This window comes from Microtus pennsylvanicus, chromosome 8, assembly GCF_037038515.1.
Source record: "Microtus pennsylvanicus isolate mMicPen1 chromosome 8, mMicPen1.hap1, whole genome shotgun sequence".
In the NCBI taxonomy this organism is placed as follows: Eukaryota; Metazoa; Chordata; class Mammalia; order Rodentia; family Cricetidae; genus Microtus; species Microtus pennsylvanicus.
In genome coordinates this window covers 31252962-31274245 of record NC_134586.1, presented here as the reverse complement: position 1 = coordinate 31274245, position 21284 = coordinate 31252962, and the positions used below count along the sequence as shown (strand labels likewise).

Below are 21284 nucleotides of genomic sequence, written 5' to 3'. Positions count from 1 at the left end.
ATCAAAAACAAACAAAACAAAACAAAAATTGCAAATTCTTCTCTTAGGACTGTTGCTTCCTAGTTTAGAAGAGGGGGAAGTGGCAGTCGTGGGCTAACATTTAACCTTCCCGCCTTGTGATATTCATAGGGGACAGGCCAAAGAATGCATGCAACATTGGTTTTTTATTATTAATTTTTATTGAGCTTTACATTTTTCTCTGCTCCCCTCCCTGCCTCTCCCCACCCCTTCAACCCTCTCCCAAGTCCCCATGCTCCCAATTTACTCAGGAGATCTTGTCTTTTTCTACTTTCTACTTCCCATGTAGATTAGATCTATGTAAGTCTCTCTTAGGGTCATCATTGTTGTCTAAGTTCTCTGGGATTGTGATTTGTGGTCTGGTTTTCTTTGCTTTATGTTTAAAAACCACTTATGAGTGAGTACATATGATAATTGTCTTTCTAGGTCTGGGTTACCTCACTCAAAATAATGTTTTCTAGCTATATCCATTTGCCTGCAAATTTCAAGATGTTATTTTTTTCTGCTGTGTAGTACTCCATTGTGTAAATATACCACATTTTTCTTATCCATTCTTCGGTCGAGGGGCATTTAGGTTGTTTCCAGGTTCTGGCTATGACAAACAATGCTGCTATGAACATAGTTGAGCACATGTCCTTGTGGTATAATTGAACATCCTTTGGATATATACCCAAAAGTGGTATTACTGGGTTTTGAAGAAGGTTGTTACCTAATACTCTGAGAAATCGTCACACTGACATCCAAAGGGGTTGTGCCAGCTTGCATTCCCACCAGCAATGCAGAAGTGTTCCCTTTTACCCACAACCTTTCCAGCGTAAGTTGTCATCAGTGTTTTTGATCTTGGCCATTCTTACAGGTGTAAGATGGAATCTCAGAGTTGTTTTGGTTTGCATTTCTCTGACGACTAAGGATGTTGAACATTTCTTTAAGTGTCTTTCAGCCATTTTAGATTCCTCTGTTGAGAGGTCTCTGTTTAGGTCTGTACTCCATTTTTTTTTTTGACTTTTCGAGACAGGGTTTCTCTGTGGTTTTTGGTTCCTGTCCTGGAACTAGCTCTTGTAGACCAGGATGGCCTCGAACTCACAGAGATACTCCTGCCTCTGCCTCCCAAGTGCTGGGATTAAAGGTGTGCGCCACCACCGCCCAGCCTGTACTCCATTTTTTAAAGTTGAATTATGTGTTCTTTTTTTTCAATTTTTTATTTTTTTCCATTCAAAAATTTATACTTCCTCCCCTCCTCCCATTCCCCTCCTGCTCCCCCACTCACCCTCCTCCCTCCCCCTCCCTCCTTAAGAGAGGGCAGGGAACCCTGCCCTGTGGGAAGTCCAAGGCCCTCCCCCTACATCCAGGCCAAGGAAGCTTTGCATCCAAATAGACTAGGGTTCCAAAAAGCCAGTACAAGCAGTAGAAACAAGTCCCAGTGCCTTTATCAATGGCTTCTCAGTCAGCCCCCATTATCAGCCACATTCAGAGAGTCCAATTTGATCACATGCTCATTCAGTCCTGGTCCAGCTGGATTTGGTGAGCTCCCATTAGAACAGGCACACTGTCTCAGTTGGTGGACCAACCCCTCACAGTCCAAACTTCCTTGCTCATCTTCTTCCTCCTTCTGCTCTTCAACTGGACCTTGGGAGAGCAGTCCTTGCTCTGATGAGGGTCTCTGTTTCTATCTCCATCCATTGCTGGATGAAGATTCTACAGTGATAGTCAAGATAATCATCAGTGTGATAGTGGGGCAAGGCCAGTTCAGGCACCTTCTGCTGCCCAAGGACCTAGCTGGGGACATCCCTGTGGACACCTGGGATCCCCTCTAGAGTTGCCAACCCTAAAATGGCTCCCTTAATGTAGATATCTTCTTCCCTGCTCCTATATCCGCCCTTCCTCCATCTCCACCCTCCCACTCCCCCAAGCTCTCTCCAGTCTTTCATTTCTCCCTTCTCTCTCCTCCTCTCCCCTTCCCCCACCCCTACCCCCACCCTTACCCCACCCCCATGCTCCCAATTCCCCCCCCCCCGCAATCTTGTTTGCTTCCAGTTTCCAGGAGGATCTATATATGTTTTTCTTGTTTTTCTTTGGGTTCACCTTGTTTTTTGGCTACTCTAGGCTTGTGAACTATAGGCTCAATGTCCTTTGTTTATGGCTAGAGTCCACTAATGAGTGAGTACATACCATATTCATCTTTTTGGGTTTGGGTTATCTCACTCAGGATAGTGTTTTCTATTTCCATCCATTTGTATGCAAAATTCAAGATGTCATTATTTTTTACTGCTGAGTAGTACTCTAATGTGCATGTGTGCCACACTTTCTTTATCCATTCTTTCATTGAGGGGCATCTAGGTAGTTTCCAGGTTCTAACTATTACAAACAATGCTGCTATGAACATAGTTGAACAAATGCTTTTGTAGTATGATTGGGCATCTCTTGGGTATATTTCCAAGAGTGGTATTTCTGGATCCTAAGGTAGATTGATTCCCAATTTCCTGAGAAACTGCCACACTGATTTCCAAAGTGGTTGCACAAATTTGCATTCCCACCAGCAATGGATGAGTGTTCCCTTTACTCCACATCCTCTCCAGCATAGGCTATCACTGGTGTTTTTTATTTTAGCTATTCTAACAGGTGTAAGATGGTATCTCAAAGTTGTTTTGATTTGCATTTCCCTGAACACTAAGGAGGCTGAACATGACCTTAAGTGTCTTTTGGCCATTTGAACTTCGTCTGATAAAAATTCTCTTTTCAGTTCAGTAACCCATTTTTTAATTGGGTTAATTAGAATTTTCATGTCCAGTTTCTTGAGTTCTTTATATATTTTGGAGATCAGACCTTTGTCTGATGTGGGGTTGGTGAAGATCTTCTCCCAGTCAGTAGGATGCCTTTTTGTCTTAATGACAGTGTCCTTTGCTTTACAGAAGCTTCTCAGTTTCAGGAGGTCCCATTTATTCACTGTTGCTCTTGTTGGCTGTGCTACTGAGGTTATACATAGAAAGTGGTCTTCTGTGCTCATGTGTTGCAGACTACTTCCCACTTTCTCTTCTATCAGGTTCAGTGTGGTCGGATTTATATTGAGGTCTTTAATACATTTGGACTTGAGTTTTGTACATGGTGATAGATATGGATCTATTTTCATTCTTCTACAGGTTGTCATCCAGTTATGCCAGCACCATTTGTCGAACATGCTTTCTTTCTTCCATTGTATAAATTTAGCTCCCTTGTCGAAAATCAGGTGTTCATAGGTTTGTGGGTTAATATCAGGGTCTTCGATTAGATTCCATTGGTCAATGTCTCTGTTTTTATGCCAATAGCAAGCTGTTTTCATTGCTGTAGCTCTGTAATAAAGTTTGAAGTCAGGGATGGTAATGCCTCCGGAAGTTCCTTTATTGTGTAGGATTGTTTTGGCTATCCTGGGTTTTTTGTTTCCATATAAAGTTGATTATTGTTCTCTCAAGGTCTGTGAAGAATTTTGTTGGGATTTTGATAGGGATTGCGTTGAATTTATAGATTGCCTTTGGTAGAACTGCCATTTTTACTATGTTGATCCTACTCATCCAAGAGCATGGGAGATCCTTCCATTTTCTGCTGTCCTTTTCAATTTCTTTCTTCAAAGCCTTAAAATTCTTGTCAAATAGATCTTTCACTTTCTTGCTTATTGTAATCCCAAGACCCTTTATGCTATTTGTGGCTACCGTGAAAGGTGAAGTTTCTCTGATTTCCCTCTCTGCATCTCTATCCTTTGTGTATAGAAGGGCTACTGATTTTTTTGAGTTGATCTTGTATCCTGCCACATCACTGAAGGTATTTATCAGCTGTAAGAGTTTTTTGGAAGAGTTTTTGGGGTCACTGATGTACACAATCATATTATCTGCAAATAACAAAAGTTTTACTTCTTCCTTTCTGATTCGAATCCCCTTGATCTCCTTATGTTGTCTTAATTGCTATTGCTAGAACTTCAAGCACTATGTTGAAGAGATATGGTGAGAGTGGACAGCCTTGTCTTGCTCCTGATTTTAGTGGAATGGCTGTGTTCTTTTGATGACCAATTTCTTGAGTTCTTTGTGTATTTTGGAGATCAGCACTCTGTCTGATGTGGGGTTAGTGAAGATCTTTTCCCATTTTGTAGGCTGTTGTTTTGTCTTGTTGACTGTGTCCTTTGCTTTACAGAAACTTTTCAGTTTCAGGAGGTCCCATTTATTAATTGTTTCCTCAGTGTCTGTGCTGCTGGGGTTATATTTAGGAAGTGGTCTTTTGTGCCAATGCATTCAAGTGTACTTCTGACTTTCTCTTCTATGAGGTTCAGTGTGTTTGGCTTTATGTTGAAGTCTTTGATCCATTTGGACTTGAGTTTTGTGCATGGTAATGGATATGGAATCTATTTTCATTCTTCTACATGTTAATATCCAATTATGCCTGCACCATTTGTTGAATATGCTTTCTTTTTTTCCATTTGATAATTTTTGTTTTTTTGTCAAAAATCAGGTGTTCGAAAGTGTGCGTATTTATATACGGGCGGATCTTCTATTCGGTTCCATTGGTCCTGTCTGTTCTTATGCCAATGCCAGGCTGTTTTGAGTACTCTAACTCATGGTGAATGATGGTTCTGATGTGTTCTTGGATTCGATTTGCTGGTATTTTATTTAGTATTTTTGCATCAATGTTCATGAGTGAGATTGGTCTGTAATTCTCTTTCTTAGTAATGTCTTTCTGTGGTTTGGGTATCAGGGTAATTGTAGCCTCATAAAAAGAGTTTGACAATGTTCCTTCTGTTTCTATTGTGTGGAACAATTTGTATTAGTTCTTCTTTGAAAATCTTGTAGATTTCTGAACTGAAACCATCTGGTCCTGGGCTTTTTTTGGTTGGGAGACTTTTGATGACTGTTTCTATTTCTTCAGCAGTTATAGGTCTGTTTAATTTGCTTATCTGGTCTTGATTTAATTTTGGTAAGTGATACTTATCCAGAAAGTTGTCCATTTCCTTTAAGTTTTCCAATTTTGTGGAGTACAGGTTTTCGAAATATGACCTGATAATTCTCTGCATTTCCTCAATGTCTGTTGTTATGTCCCCTTTTTCATTTCTGATTTTACTAATTTGGATATTCTCTCTGCATTTTGGTTAGTTTGCATAAAAGTTTGTATATTTTGTTGATTTTCTCGAAGAACCACTTTTTGTCTCATTGGTTCTTTGTATTGTTTTCTTTTTTCTATTTTGTTGATTTCAACTCTCAATTTGATTATTTCCTGCCATCTAGTTCTCTTGGGTGAGTTTGCTTCTTTTTGTTCTAAAGTTCTCAAATGTTCTGTTAATTTACTAGTGTGGGATTTTCCCAGCTTCTTTATGTAGGCATTTAGTGCTATGTATGAACTTTCCTCTTAACACTGCTTTCATTGTGTCCCATAAATCTGGGTATGTTGTGTGGTCATTTTCATTGAACTTTAGGAAGTCTTTAATTTCTCCTTTTATTTCTTTCCTGACCCATTGATGATGCAGGTGAGCACTGTTTAACTTCCATGTGTTTGTTGGCTTTCTGGAATTAGTATGGCATATGCAGCATTGTTAAACCATCCTGACAATTCGGATGACATAAAAAACTGGTTCCTTTTTGAAAAGCTGTAATTACCTTTAAACATATGACTGGGTCATTTCTCAACACCTTCAGTGACTTCTTCTCCTGGTGGTAAACAAACCTTGGGCAGGGCATTCAGTGTCTGGCTTTTGGCAGTGCTGAAATGGGACCTAAGGTCTTGTGATTTCCTGGTCAAGTACGTAACCCCCGAGCTGCCACCCCAGCAGGCCTTGACCGTCCCTTGCAGCTTGGTTCTCACTATGGCTTTGACTTGACTGCCTGGCACCTGCCTATTGCTCAAGCTCTTCATCTTGGCCCGCTCACCCTGTGGTTTGCTGCCATAGTTCCTCTAACTTATACCACCCTCCTCAGTCATTTCTGCCCATCAGAACCCAGCATCTCAGGCTAGGGGGCAGCTCAGTGGTCAAGTGCTTACCTACCATGTGGCAGGGGGGCTGGATTTGATCTTCAGCCTCCTACATCCTCCCCTAAACAGTGTCAAAAAAAAAATCCCCTTCATCTCAGTCACTCTGAGCCTCACTGAGCCTCTCCCTATGACCCAGTAGAAGAGTTTCTTTGTCTTCCTCCCACACACGGCTTCAGTCCATTACAACACGGCCCTGTCATGAGCTCAGCACGCTGTTGCAGGTCGGGCTCTGTGGGGTCAGAGGACACCAGCTGCTGCAATCACACCTGTCCCTGCTCTGCAGCAGTGGGACCCTCTGAACCACTAGATCTAGACTTGCAGGCTAGAAGAACCCTAGGGAACTTGCCCCAGACAACCTTCAGAGAGATGGCCCAGGACAACTCAGAAAAGGACACTGTGTACTCTTCCTGTCATCGGCTTGCTTTCTTCTTCCTTTTATTTCAAGACAGGGTTTCTCTGTGTAGCCTTGAACTCACTCTATAGACCAGGCTGGCTTCAAACTCAAAGAGATCCACCTGACTCTGCCTCCTGAGTGCTGGGATTAAAGTCATGTGCCACCACTGCCTGGTTTCTCTCTCTCTCTCTCTCTCTCTCTCTCTCTCTCTCTCTTAAAAAAAACTGTATGCATGCGCGCGTGTGTGCACGCGTGCGCTTGTGCATGTGTGCATATGTGCGTTATGTGCTCATGTATGTCCATGTGTGTTGCGTGTGTTGCTCATTTGTGCGCCAGAACACACATGTGAAGGTTGGAGGACAACTCTTAGAAGTTAGGTTCTCTCTCCTCCTATCCTGGGTCCCAAGGATGGGACTCGGTGTCAAGATCATGTGGGAAGCATTTTCACTGGCGGAGCTATGTCATTAGTGCCTGAGTTTTAAAAATTTTTAAAAGATGATTTAATCGATAAAGCACGGATGGCAGCAGATGCCTATAATTTGAGCACTCGAGAGGCATTTTGGTGTGTGTGTTTATATTTGCTTATATACTGTGTCTATGTTTTATTATTCTGTGTTCCGCACACTTGCCATTGTGCATGTGTGGCGGTCAGAGGAAAACTCATGGGACTTGGTGCTCTCCTACCAAGTGTTTTCTAGGTATTAAACTCAGATCTCCAGGCTTGGTGGCAGGTGCCTGCATCTACAGGAACTGAGACAGTAATTTTTCACTTGGACTTTTGCCATCAGTCACAAAGGCTCTGGAGATGCAGAACGTTCTGAACTTGTCTATCATAGGGCACCCAGCAGGTGGATGACTGGGTCATTACCAGCCAGCAGGAGTGTCCAAGCTGGGATGCATAGTGAAACCCTGTCTTGAAAGGTTTTTTAAAATTATTTGTATTTTATGTGCATTGCTGTTTTGCCTGCAGGTATGTCTCTGTGAGGGTGTCGAATGCCCTACAATAGGTGTTACAAACAGTTGTAAGCTGTCATGTGGGTGCTGGGAATTGAACCTGGGTCCTCTGGAAGAGCAGCCAGTGTTCTCAACCACTGAGCCATCTCTCCAGCCCCTTGAAAGTTTTATACAAGAGAATAAACATCTTCTCTTCAAAAGACTCACACTCAGCCCCGGAGAGGGCTTGGTAGTTTAAGAGTACATACTGCTCTTACAGAGGACACCAGTTCAGCCCCCAGCACCCTCATCTGTTGTACACTGTGATGATGTGTCACTCAGATGGCTTTAATAAAAAGCTGAATGGCCAATGGCTAGGCAGGATTTTCAGGGCAGAGAGGACGCTGGGAAGAAGAGCAGAGATGTGGGGAGTCCCCAGGCGGAGGCAGAGGAAACAGGGACGCAGTGTGGGCAGTACAGAGGAAAGGTAATAAAGCCATAGGGCAGAAAGCCGATGAACAGAAGTGTGTTAATTCAGGTTATAAGAGGCAGCTGGAAACAAGCCTAAGCTGCCAGTCGAGCTTTCGTAATTTACAGGAAGTCTGTGTCATGATTTGGGAACTGGCAGGAGGGACAGAAAAATCTGCCCACTCACCTGCCTCTAACTTCCGTTCCAGAGATCCGATGTCCTCTTCTGGCCTCTGTGTGCTCTGCACTCACGTGCAAAGGACCTGCCCCTTCCCCGCCACATTTGAAAATCAATCTTTAAAAAGTTTGCTGCAAGCACTTTAATCCCAGTACTTGAGAGGCAGGTGGATCTCTGTGAGTTTGAGGTTAGCCTAGGCTACTGAGTGAGTTCCAGGACAGTCAGGGGTACACAAAGAAACCTGTCATAATAAACCAAAACAAAAAACAAAAGTTTGTTTCAGAAAGACTTATATTGTACAAGTGTCAATCATGGACGTCCTTCACCACCTCTCTTCAGTGTAACTTAGGAGATTTTATATATATATATATATAGTTTTTTGAGACAGGGTTTCTCTGTGGCTTTGGTGCCTGTCCTGGAACTAGCTCTGTAGACCAGGCTGGTCTCGAACTCACAGAGATCCGCCTGCCTCTGCCTCCCGAGTGCTGGGATTAAAGGCATGCACCACCACTGCCCAGCCTCTATTTATATTTGTATAAATAAAATGTTTCAACACAAATGGGAGACAGTACTGTTCTCCAACAGGCTGTTTTCACTTCATAGAGATTGTACAAGAAGCTAAACACTTTTCTGGAATGCTTATTGCACCTACGTTGGTTAACTTTTGTCCACATTTCTACCAAGTTCTTGTGTGTGTGTGTGTGTAAACCAGATGACCACCCCAGGTGTTATTCCTCAGGTGCCATTCAACCTTGTTTTCTGACAGCCCAGAGCTTGCCAACTCTGCCAGGCTGGCTGGCCAGAAGCACCAGGATCTTCCTGTTTCTATCTCCACAGCGCTGGCATGACAAGTGTGTGCCACCAAGCTTGGCATTTCCAAAAAGTGTATTTCAGGAAAGTCAGGTCCCCTTTATGACTGAGCATCTCCTAGCTGTCCAGTCACACATGGCATCTGCTCATCTCCGGCCCACAGGCTGCACACATCCATCCCCCATTGCATTTACTATCCTATACTTCTGGTCTTTAAGTGTTGGCTGTGGAACCCAGCGCCTTGCTAGTCAAGTGCTCCACCACTAAACTACACCCTTAGTTCTTGTTTTTCAGTGGAGCATCATTATGTATCTCAGGGAACCCTGGAACTATATAGCTCAGGTTGATTTTTAATTCATTTTTTTTTGTGTGTCCTGAGATTACGGGTGTGAGCAGTCATACAACTCCACCTTCGTTTCCACACATGAAATTTTGCATCTCTGGATTTTCTGAGCTACGGCAAAAGTCCCAGTGAAAATTATTGTCTCTGGAGGCATTCAGATGGCACCAGCTACTCAACCTTATGATCTGAGTTTGATACTGATGGGGGAGAGTCGTCTGTTTTGTGTTAATTTCATTGGTTAAATAAAGAGACTGCCTTGGCCCTTTAATAGGACATAAAACTAGGTAGGCGGAGTAAACAGAACAGAATGCTGGGAGAAAGAAGCTGAGTCAAGGAGTCGCCATGATTCTCCTACTGGACACAGACGCAGGTTAAGATCTTCCCTGGTAAGACACCTCCTAGTGTTACAGGGATATTAGAAATGGGTTAGATCAATATGTAAGAGCTAGCCAATAAGAGGCTGAAACTAATGGGCCAGGCAGTGTTTAAAAGAATACAGTTTCCGTGTAATTATTTCAGAAGGGCAGCCAATGCTCTTAACCACTGAGCTACCTCTCCAGCTCTCGTGTAATTATTTCGGGTAAAGCTAGCCGGGTGGCGGGAAGCACCCCGCCACTCATATTACAACACGATACCTACAAACACATGTTGAGAGCATCAACTTCCAAAAATTGTTTTCTGATCTCTACATGTGCCATGGCAAGTGAGCAAACATGCAATGTCAGAAAAAACAAAAAACCAAAAGGCAAACCACAAAATTACTACTTCTGAGGCTGGGATGTGACTGGCTGAGTGCTTGCCTAGCATACGGCAGCCCTGGTTCTAGCTCCAGCTCCACAGAGAAACAAACTTTGACTTCTTTAACAAAACCACAACTAGGATTAGACTGGATAACAACTCTAAACTTCTGAATGCCTAGTGTCTGTTTCCACCTACCATAGTAACTTTTGCAAAGTTTTGAAACAATGGAAGACATTATTCTGCCCATTTTGGGGTCAGGAGATGCTGAGTTGGGAGGTTAGTGCTTGAATGCTCCTCCAAAAGCCCTGAAGGTAGGCGCATGTGTATGTTTCTGTGTGTGTCTGGTGTGTGTGTGCATATGCATGTGGAGCCAGAGATCAATTTCAGCTGTCTTCATCAATAACTCCTTTTTGTTGTTGAGACAGGGTTTCTCTGTGTATCTTGGCTTGTTTTGGAACTCATCCTATAGACCAGGCCTTGAGCTCAGAGATCCACCTGCCTCTGTCTCCCAAGTGTTGAGGTTAAAGGCATGTGCCACCCCTGCCCTGTTTCTTCACCAACTTTTTTTTTTAGATGTGTGATGGCTCATCTTGGTTGTTAACTTGATTACATCTACAATTAACCAAATCCCAGGCTGCTGAGCATACCTGTGAGGAGGAGGAAGTTTGCTCAAATGGGCCATTTGAGATAGAAAGAACCATCCTAAATGTGATCACACTTTTTTTAAAAAGATGTTTATCAGTTTATCATCTATCTATCTATCTACCTATCTATCTATCTATCTATCTATCTATCTATCTATCTATCTATCTACCTATCTATCTATCTATCTATCTACCTATCTATCTATCTATCTATCTATCTATCTATCTATCTATCTATCTATCTATCTATCATCTATCTATCCTTCATTCATGTGTTCTGCCTGCATGTATGCTTGCAAGCCAGAAGAGGGCACCAGATCTCACATAGATGATTATGAGCCACCAAGTGGTTACTGGGAATTGAACTCAGGTCCTCTGGAAGAACAGTCAATGCTCTTAACCTCTGAGCCATTTCTCCAGTCCCAGTGGGTCATACTTTCTGATGGCAATCCACATAAATGGGCACAGAAGAAGGAAGCCTTTGCTTTTTATTTGCCCTTACTCTCTGGCAAGTTCATCCAGCCTGCTGCTGAGACGCTACATAGGGATTTCAATATCTAAAGACCATCTGAGACATCCAGCCTTGTGCACTAAACAGCTGCTGGATTCTTGGCCTGTCAGTAGACAGCCATTGCTGGATTAGCTGGACCACAGCTAATAAATCTAATCATTCTAATAAATCTTTCAATATATATTATTTTCATTCAATCTCCTCTAGATAACCCTAATACACAGTCTCTCAGTGAAACTCGAGATTACAAATTTGGAGAGACCTGGCCAGCAAGCACCAGGAATCTGTCCATCTCGCTATCTCCACAACCGCGATTACAGCTGCACACTCACACACCTGACTTCTACATGGGTGCTAGGCATCCAAACACAGGTCCTCATGCTTGTGCAGCAAGCATTTTATCAACGGAGCCATTTCCCTGGCCCTTCAAACGTAGTCACAGCTACCAGCTAAAACATTCATGGGAAAGTGCCAACCTGGAATGATGTCTGTAAGGTCCAAGCAGTTGTGACAGCTTTCTGGTTGCCAGTTACAGTTTCAAGACACTAGTGTGACAGCTTCCTCCCCATCTCTCCCACTCAACCCACAACCAGAATTTCCAAACAGATGCACCTGTCACTGGAAATAGGGGATGCACAAAGAACAAAACAAACCCGAGTCAACTGGCAGGTTTCTAGCTGAGGTCTTTATTTTCATTTTATGTACAGCAAAGGTGCTGCTGAGACTCCACAGCAGCCAGACAGAACATAACTGAATTCTCTCTCAACAATTAGCAGCTTAAGATCTAGCATCTACATGTAACGTTCACGCGTTCACAAGTATTGTCTCTTTACTCTGCAATTCGTGCACGTGAGTCTTTAGTCTTACACACTTATATAAAACACACGTACAGTCAGCCTAGTAGTCAGCCCCTTCTGAGGGTATCACCTAGCATACACAACATACAGAAGAGCCACATTCAAAAGCCCAGTTTAATTGGGGGTGGTGTGAGAACCATCACTTTGCCTGTGCTGGCTTGTTGATGACAGCATTTGGTTTTGTTTGAGATGTGTATTTTCCAGAACTACAAGGTCAGAACACTGGAGCTCACTCAGAATCCAGTTTCACTGACTACCTTAGAACACAAGATTAGAAGCAAAACCAAAGCATGCCCACTGTCAGATATGACTGGTGAGGAAGGCTTCACCCCAGTGTTCTGGTCACAGACGTTTCATGCCAATTGGGATGGGGCTAAAGAAGCACCGCCAGCGATGGGTCTGAGTGCACCTCTTAGGGTCAAGGACCTGAAACTGGAGCAGACAGCCGTCAACATCATAGAGTGATGGCCAACTCTACAACCATGACAGTCACCCAGGCCAACACGGCCTGCCTCACTCACTTGGGGTAGGCACCATCATGGATAAGGGAATCAAAGAATGCTTCATTTTAGCGGATTTTTTTAATTAATTTTTTTTTAAGGAAAAGAAGCATTAAATTGTAGGTAAGCTTTTCTCAAATCAAGTGCTAAACCATCAGAGCAAGGCTAATGAAAGGCTGTGAATAGAAAGGAGAATCTAAGGACAGCCAGAGTTCCAAGAAACTCAAAGGTGACAGGGAAGGGCAGCAGAAAGTACAAGCAGGCAGAATAACAGAAGTGTGTTATAAGCAGCACTGAGCGCAGAAAACTGCCGGCCAGGTGAGTGAGCAGGGGTAAGACAGCGAGAGCCATGATAGTCCTATCCTGGACAGTTATGTCCTGTCCTTCCCAAGTCAGTCTGCTAAAAGGAAGGCAAGGAGTCAGTGTGGGTCTGTCTGTCTGTCAGAAGCTCCAGCTTCTTTTTCCTTCAACAGAAGCTGCCATCAGGAAATTAGAGACAATTTCAGTTTCTCGATCACAATGACATTTGGGGGTCCTCCTGTAAAACTGTTAGGAGAAGCCAGTGGGCTGCCACTGGATCATCTCTCCCACAGTCCCATGAGGCTCTCTTCTGTACCAGAGCAGCGACTGTTGTTCAGCAAGGTCAGTGTCCTGTGGCACTCTTGCCCGAAGCTGCTGCAGGATTTTCAGACAATGCTAACCTTCTAAACATAGGCTTGGGGACCATTTGTTTTGGCATGAATATGTATTGGTTTTAATTTTTTTTTTGTCCCTGCTTTAGGTGCTCATTATGAGGTGGATAACAACCATCTGGGGAATGGGAGAGGAGACTGGGTACCTGAGTTAACATATCAAAGTGAGAAGGCCAGCAGGCCAAAGCAAAAGGAGGCTGGAACTGTTAGGTAAACCATGCTTTTCAACAGACAGGGCATTGCTACCCTAATTCTGAAAGAAGGTCCTGGTGTGGGGACATAGGCAAAAACACACTGTTTCTCTGTCCGGGGCACAGTACATGGCTCCTTTGCGTTACGTGGGCACACAGGGGGAGGCCATTGGAAATGGCATTTGTGACCTACCTCCAGTCACATGAGTTTAGTCAGGCTCTCTAGTTTTCTCTGAAGGTTGATTCAGGTTCCACCTGGGTGAGGGAACTGGCTGTGGGATAGGGACAAAGCTCAGCTCCTCTTCCTAAACAGCCACTGAGCAGTTAGTGAGGTTAGTCAGTCTGGGTTAATAAGAAGTTTGCACCCAGAATTTAGGTTCTTGTAACCTGACATTTCCTTTTCTGCTTTTTGGGAGAATCACCTTCAATTGATCCTCTCAGGCAGACAGAATAAAGCTTTGAAGTTAAGGATGCTGAGGCCAAAATGCAGACAACAAGACTCCACATCACTTTGGTTTCGGTAATTAGGGGGTGTTAAACAATAAATTAAGCAAACACAAAGAGTTATTTATGACTCTCATAACAAGGTAGGGGGGTTTGTTTGTTTTGTTTTTTTCTAAAGAGAATCCCAGCCCAAGGTCACCTGGTGAACATTTACTTGGGTGGAGGTGGGCAAAATCCAGTCCTACTACATAATTCTGTTGAGGTCACACCCCCTCATGCAAACCCCTCACCACTCCAACCAAGCCAGACTGGGGAGATGGTGCTGTGTGTAAAGACCAGAGAGCTGGGGCAGCCACAGGGTGGCAGAGGGCAGCACTGGCAGCAGTCTCCAATTCAACTGCTTCAAGATAACAGGGGGCAGCACACTGAAATATCCACACAGCTTCATTTGAAAACATCACTGCTTTATTTCAAAGAAAAAAAAAGACCCTCCCAACTCAGGACCCCTCCCCTCAAAAATACCCCAACCCCCCCCCCCCAAAGCCCAACCAACCAACCAAACAAAAGAAAAACCCACGAAAAACACAACTAAACAAAAATACCCCAATAATAATAACAATAATAAAAAATCCTATTAGAAACTATAAGGAAGCACTGAGAGTTTGAGTATTACATTCTTCAAGTATGTTGTTCGGATTTTTTATTTTTAAGTTGGTAACTATACACATATAAAAAAAACCAAACAAACCTTAAAAGTGCGGCCAAGAGATTTTGCTTAAAGTTAGGATTAAGGGCTACTTCACAATACTGAACAGGACTGCACAGTCATCCTGTGGTTTGATGCTCTTGCTTCCAACCCTGGCAGAGTTAAGGAAGGCGCAGGTTTCAGAAGTGATCACACTTCAGGTCAGCATGAGAAAGCCTGGGAAATGTTTGTGTTCTTCCATGGCAGGGGAAACCCACCCTGAATCTACAATTCCACCCCGGAATGTGGTGGGACTTCACAGTAGAGTTAGTCTAGACGAGGAGAGGAGCCCAAGAAGGGTAGGTGTTGGACCTGGTCAGATTTTTGCATCTGTTTAGTGGGTTTAGTGCAGTCCTCCAAGCCTCAATTCAGAATGCCCATCGGTGTGTTGCAGATTGTTGGTTCATGTTAAAGGACTGTTTCAGAATTGCATCCCAAGGAAAATCATGCTACATAAAAATGATCCAAGATTTTGCCCAAAAAACTTCTTGGATAAAATCTAAAAAATACTATTGCAATTGCGTCTCTTGAAGAAAAAAACATTATTCTAAATGTAAACAGATTCACTCAACTCTCTTGTAGAAACTTCAGAGTGGGTAATGCCGCTGTCTAGCTCTCTTGGCATGCACTCGCCAGACGGTGAGGAGCACTGCTGTCTGCACCAGCATCATCTGGGGGGTGAGAAGAGTCGGTCCACATAGCTGAAGAGTGCGTCCCAGTGCTTCCAGAGAAAGGCAATGAAAGCCACAAGGAATAAAGTGCTGAACGTCCTGTTGCGTGTCTTCATGAGGGGGACCACACAGTTGGCTACTGTCGACACAAAGACCAAGAGGACTGCCATGACGGCCAGGAGGATGTTGATGAGTTTGCCCAGAAGGTTTCGGGCAGTGGCATTCTCCAGCCCTTCCAGCTGCACTACCTGCTGCTGTTGCTGCTGCAGCTCCATCTTGGAGATTCGGGTCTGACAGGCCTCCAGGGCCTCCTGCGGGCCAAACAGGGGATGGTTAGGCTTCTGTTCTCACAACTCTAGGGCTAACATGCCCTGGGAGAGGCAGATACACCCAGAGCCATGCCAAGGATTTGAAGGAGCCAGAACCTGGGATATGAAAAGCCACACACACATCACTCCCACCCCTCTACTGTACTCCTTGGGGAATAGCTACAGGGAACAGTGAACGTACTTTCATTTATTTTGCCTAAAATTTACTTAATTTATTTTTTTATGACAAGAGTCTCTTGTATCTCAGACTGGCCTTATGATTGCTATGTAGCTGAAATGACCTTGAACTTCTGATCTTTTTTTCTTCAACCTCCTGACTGCTGAGATCATAGGCATGTGTCATCATTCCTGAATAGCCTAGCTTCAATTATAAGGTTTTTATTCCTTTTTTTTAAATAAGTTTTTTTAAAGTCTTTTAAAAAATATTTATTTATTTATTATGTGTATAATATTCTGTCTGTGTGTATGCCTGCAGGCCGGAAGAGGGCTCCAGACCTTATTACAAATGGTTGTGAGCCACCATGTGGTTGCTGGGAATTGAACTCAGGACTTTGGGAAGAGCAGACAATGCTTTTAACCTCTGAGCCATCTCTCCAGCCCAGGTTTTTATTCTTTTAGAAATTTTGAGTCTAAGGCAACAAGACACATACACTTGTTTATCTAAACAGTATCTCAGTATTCTCAGTGTCACCAAATGACACTGTCATACTAGTAAGTTCACCCTTTACCTGTACTAAGTCTACATATGTATTTGCTTAGCATGGGGTTATTATAGGCATTTCCTACCATAATGTGCATTGCATTCTACTGGAATCAACCATAACTTACTTTTTGCTCAATAGTGGGTCTTGAGGATTGTGCTATGTCAAAATACAGGGATCTACCTCATTTTTGTGTGTACAGACATGTGCATGGACATGTGTGCATGTTCTAGTGAAGGTCAGAAGACCAGTGTGGTGTTGGTTCTCAGGTACCCTCCACCTTTTGCTTCAGACAGGGCCTCTCACTGGCTGCAACTCTGCAAAGCAGGCTAGATTAGCTGACCAGAAAGCTCCAAGGATTTGCCTGCCTCATCTTTCCTTTGCTGAGGTTACAAGTATATGACATTATGCCTGGATTTAAAATTATTATTATTATTATAGCATTCATGTGTTTGCAGATCAGTATGGAGATCAGAAGACAAATGTGAGGGATTAGTTCTCGCCTTCCACCTATATCCAGTTCTGGGGACTGAACTCAGTTGTTAAGCTCCATGGGAAGAACTCATGGGTGCATACTCTTGTGAGTATGCCACAGTTTAGGTACCTCTTAGGGATTTTAAAGGTTTTTTCCCCCCCCTGACTTTTCCCCCCACTCTAACAATGATGCAGTAAACACCTCTGAATGTGCTTCACTACCACACCACCTGATGTTTTTATGTCAAGACATCCCTGATTGAAGAAAGGGAACTGTGACTTCACTGTAAGGAGGGCATACTCCCTTTTCAGGTCAATCTCTAAGGCATATACTATGATGACACTCTACAGAGGACATTAAAGTGACCTACTCCCCCTAAGGCCAAGCCTTATGTAAACTGCACCCTACCACTCAGGAACACAAACTTCATCCCCTAGCAAGGAAAGACATTCTCCCAAGGCAACCAGTGGCTGGAACGCTGGGATTTTCCAGCCTGAGTATCTTCAATCTGGTCTTCTGGGATGCGAGGTAAGGCCTAGACATTAGCCTGAAGCTAGTTCAAAAATGGATAACAGATACTGCTCACTCTAGAACTACCTCGGGATGAAAAAATAAAAATGTAAACAGAATCTGAGGGCCTAAAGAAGATGGCAGCTGGGCAAATAGTCAGGACAGTGCCTCGATTCCTCTTCTCCACACTCACTTCTTTCAAGGTGCTTTCACAAAAACCACCATGACCTCTGAGAAAATCTCCATAGGAAACAGAGAAACCCCACTGTTTCACTTCTTCATGGAATCAATCAAGTGTTTACCTTCAGCTTCACTGATGGGGTTTCTCAAGCCTACAAACAATGGGGATTTTCACAAACCGTGTAATGTGCCACCTGTAAGAGCAGGAACAAAAGCCCCTTTCCACAGAAGCAAAAGATAGGCTAGCTGGCCAGAAGCCCCATCTGAGCAGCTCCAGGGCAGCAATGAGATGGGATGCTCTAGTTTTCCCTTGACTGAGACATTTGCCAATATCTAGAGCTGTACCTCCCCAAATGTATGAACTTTTGAAGAAGGTACCTCCATTGTGTTGAAGGCAGGTGTGTTGTAACTGATAAGAGCTTTTCTTGATTCTCTACCCTCATTTCTTTGCCCATTTTCTTTCTTTTTTCTTACTTATTGTTCATACTAACCTGGATGTCCCGGGCCCGTTCATAGGACTGATAGGCAATTTTCTCTTCCATGCTGGCCAGCTCTTGCTTTAAGTTCAGAATCTCGTTCTGATGGAGCTCTGTCAGGTCGTTCAGCTGCTCTTCTAGTCGCTCACATCTGAAAAAGGGAGAGAAGTTGGAGTTTCAAATATTCTGCATCCTCCATGATATAATTTAGATTAATTCCCACATCTATTCTACAAAATAATAAAAAAAAACACAGAGTTAAAGCAAGTCTGGGGTACTGTGTGCCAGAAGTTGCAGCTTTCAGTCTCCAAAAGGCAGCTGTCACAAAGCTGGCGTCATGGTTTTCCCAGTTTTCTCCAAAGCCTCGTATAGCTCTGCACATCTATGATGCTGAAGCAGCTCTTACTCTGCTGAGTATGGAAGATGAAAAAACTAAACAAATCTCACCAGGAAAGAGACCTCTGGTTGTCAGTAATGACTTATTTCAAAACCATTTGAACAGTGACTTACTCACCCAGATGTTTGTGATTTGGAGACCCAGAAAGCCAGAGCCAGAGGGATCTATCATCCCCATGGCCAAGCAGTGCTTGGGACATTTGTCAACACATATTTATTGAGAATCTGCTGCAGGCATGTTCAAAGTACTGGGACACTGTAGCAAGAAAGAGAGAGCACTTGCTTTCCATTTATTCTACAGAGAGAAGGGAGACAAAAGATCACCAATAGGATTTGATGTAGCCAAGACTAGCAGGTAGCCAAGCATATGGCAGTGTCTAGTGACACTGGAGAGTCAGGGAAGACTTCTCAACTCTCTTCAAGAATGAGAGATAAAGCTTGAAGGATACTAACAGGCTTGGAAGATGAGGAGGCTGAAGATGTGCAAGAAATGTGTACTTCTCCTCAGAAGGAGCAGAAGTACAAACTTGTTCAGACAGGAATGAAGTTGGCATGTGTAAGGGCTGGAGCAGGTCAGAGAAGCTTCAGAATGGGAAGAAGAGAGAATGTTCCTGGAAGGCTAGTTTTATTTATCATGTATCTCTAACATTTAGGAGCGTGTGCATGCTCGTTCACACACATTTACTCTATATAAAGAATTAAGGGCACTCACCAGAGATTCTAGGTGCGGGAAAAAAAAACACTCTAGAAAGAAATACATAGAATAACTAGATTCTGGATAGCTGGAGAAGGGGCCCAAAGAAGACAGTGTATAGGGAAATGGGCTGTCTGTAGTGGTGAAGAGGATAGATGAAGCAGGAGTCCTAAGAACTAAAGGGCTTCCAGGAGAAAGGCCAAAGACAATACATTAAAAACACTAAGATAGGGCAAAGGAAGAAAAAACACCTTCAGTTCCTGTTGAACAGAATGAAGTCCTGTGTCAGAGAGCATTTGGGCAGAGCAAATGTCACAGGGAAAACCACATGAGAAAATCCAGGGACTTCCACTAGAAAATGGAAAGAAAGCTGGGAGCAGGCTACGGTGCATTCCCTAGAATCCCAGGTACTAAAGAAGCAGCTGAGATAGGAGGACTGTAAGTCTGAGGCTAGTCTAAAAAATAACCAACCAGCCAACGTTCCAGAGTACTATTAAATATTAATAATTCCTCCTTTCTTTCCTCTAGTGCTTTTCTTTTTTTCTCCCATTCTCCCGCCTCCTCTTTCTTCTTTTGGTCATACAGGGGATGGAAGCTGTCACTCCGCATGCCAGGCAAGGCCTCTACTACTGAGCTACAGCAACAACCCTACTCTTATTTCTAATCACACTCACCATATATAAACTTTGTTTTTCTTTTTAGCCCAGGATAACCTCGAATTTGTGATCCATTTGCTTCTGTTTATGGATTCTGGGATTACCAGGATCTATCACAATGCCTGGCTAAAGTATATCCACTTTTAAGGAATACAAAGAATTTCTCTAAGGTAATTTTATGTTGCAGCATCTGTGTTTCCCTTGTATTTCTGTGTATCTCTGTGTATGTGCATTGGTATGCTGTGTTTTCTACATGTATGCAAGTAGTCCATGAGCAAATGTGTGGGTGCCATAGGAGGACCTTGGTGTCCTACTCTATTCCTGTTTGTTTTACCCCCTTAAGATGGGAGTTTCTCACTGGACCTGGAGCACACTGTTTCAGATAGAAGCCTAGCCATCAAGCCTCTGGGATTCTTCTGTTTCCAATAGAGCTCAGGTGACAGACATCCATACAGCCATACCTGTCTCGATAGGGTCTCACTATATAGTTCTGGCTGGCCTGGAACTCACAGAGCCCCAGTACTGGGAGTAAAGGCAAGTGCCTCAATGTCTGGCCTCATCCCTGTCTTCTTTACTTGGGTGTTGAGGGTCCTCATGCTTGTACAGTGAGTGCTCTTAGAGTCACCATCCCATCCTCCAATATTATCCTTTTTAATTAACATATAATAAACAATGATTATATTCTATTAAATTCTATCCCTTAAGAAATAAACATTAATTTAAGGAGTCATAGTTTGACCCTTTTCATTATGTTGTTAAGTCCTATTTTAGGTCTCCTTTAGGCAGCTCTGTTGTGCTTTCCTTCATGTTGTTACAGAAGAGCACTGCCATGCTCTGTCATCTATAACTAAAACTGATATTTGTGGGACTCTACCTTTTCATATCATCTGCTGCCTAGGGACTCAGGAACAGGTGTCAGCTATGGAAGTGATTTTCTGCTAAAATTTAAACTCATCAGATACTGTAAGATTATGTTAATATACTGTCTTTCAAAACTCTTTTTTAGTGGTGGTGGTAGGAGTGAGCTAGGACCCAGAGCCTTGCACATACTAGGTAAGCATTCTAGTAGCCTACTGTTTTGAATATGTGACTTTCTTCATTGTCTTTCTTTACCAGAAGGATGTTGAAACTTAAAACTGGAATTTCTAACTGCCAGTCTTGCAGGTGTAAAGCTTGGTTGTAGAGTGTATTTAGTAGGCTCTGTCCAACCAAAAACCAGGCCAATTCCTTGGCTATAGTCAGTAACTGGGATTGGGCAGGGAGCAGGGTGTTGGTGTCTGGCAGGGTGCATGGTGACAGGGCTGCACTCCTTTAATCCCAGCATTTGAAAGTTAAGAGACGGGATCACTGTGAGTTCAAGGCTAGCCTGGTCTATACCGTGAGCTCAGGATAGCTAGAGCTATATAACAAGACTCTGTTTTGAGAAAAAAAAAAGCAACAATATGAACCCCAAAGATTACTGGGAAGTTTTATTTGGAATTAAATGTGGCTCATGTGCACCCAGAGCAGACTGGAAACAGCAGCCACCCAGCCACTGCTTCCTCGGAGCCTGCTGTTCATCAGGTCTGCTGGGAGGGTGGAAGGTGTTATCTTCCCCTCAGAAGCAGCAGTTAAAATTAAGAGGTCCCAAAGCTACCTGCCAGAGACACAAAGTGAAGGAGGAAAGATGTAAAGCCAGGTTTGTTAGATTTTAAAACCTACATTTCAAAACTCCACACTGCAATGCCATTTTGAAACTAGTC

At 43.3% G+C, this 21284-nt stretch overlaps 1 protein-coding gene across 7 annotated transcripts in view; it reads right to left on the bottom strand.

The window, feature by feature from the left end:
• Nucleotides 1-11690: 11690 nt before the first annotated feature.
• Tmcc1 (transmembrane and coiled-coil domain family 1) overlaps nucleotides 11691-21284 on the bottom strand; it is a 196685-nt gene continuing 187091 nt past the window's right edge. For all 7 annotated transcript variants that reach the window (XM_075983072.1, XM_075983070.1, XM_075983071.1 and 4 more), the window contains 2 exons: nucleotides 17812-17947; nucleotides 11691-15436 (listed from right to left, as the gene is read on the bottom strand). In XM_075983072.1, coding sequence (XP_075839187.1) covers nucleotides 15122-15436; nucleotides 17812-17947 — 451 coding nt within the window. In that variant the 3' untranslated portion in view covers nucleotides 11691-15121. The remainder of the gene's footprint in view (nucleotides 15437-17811; nucleotides 17948-21284) is intronic.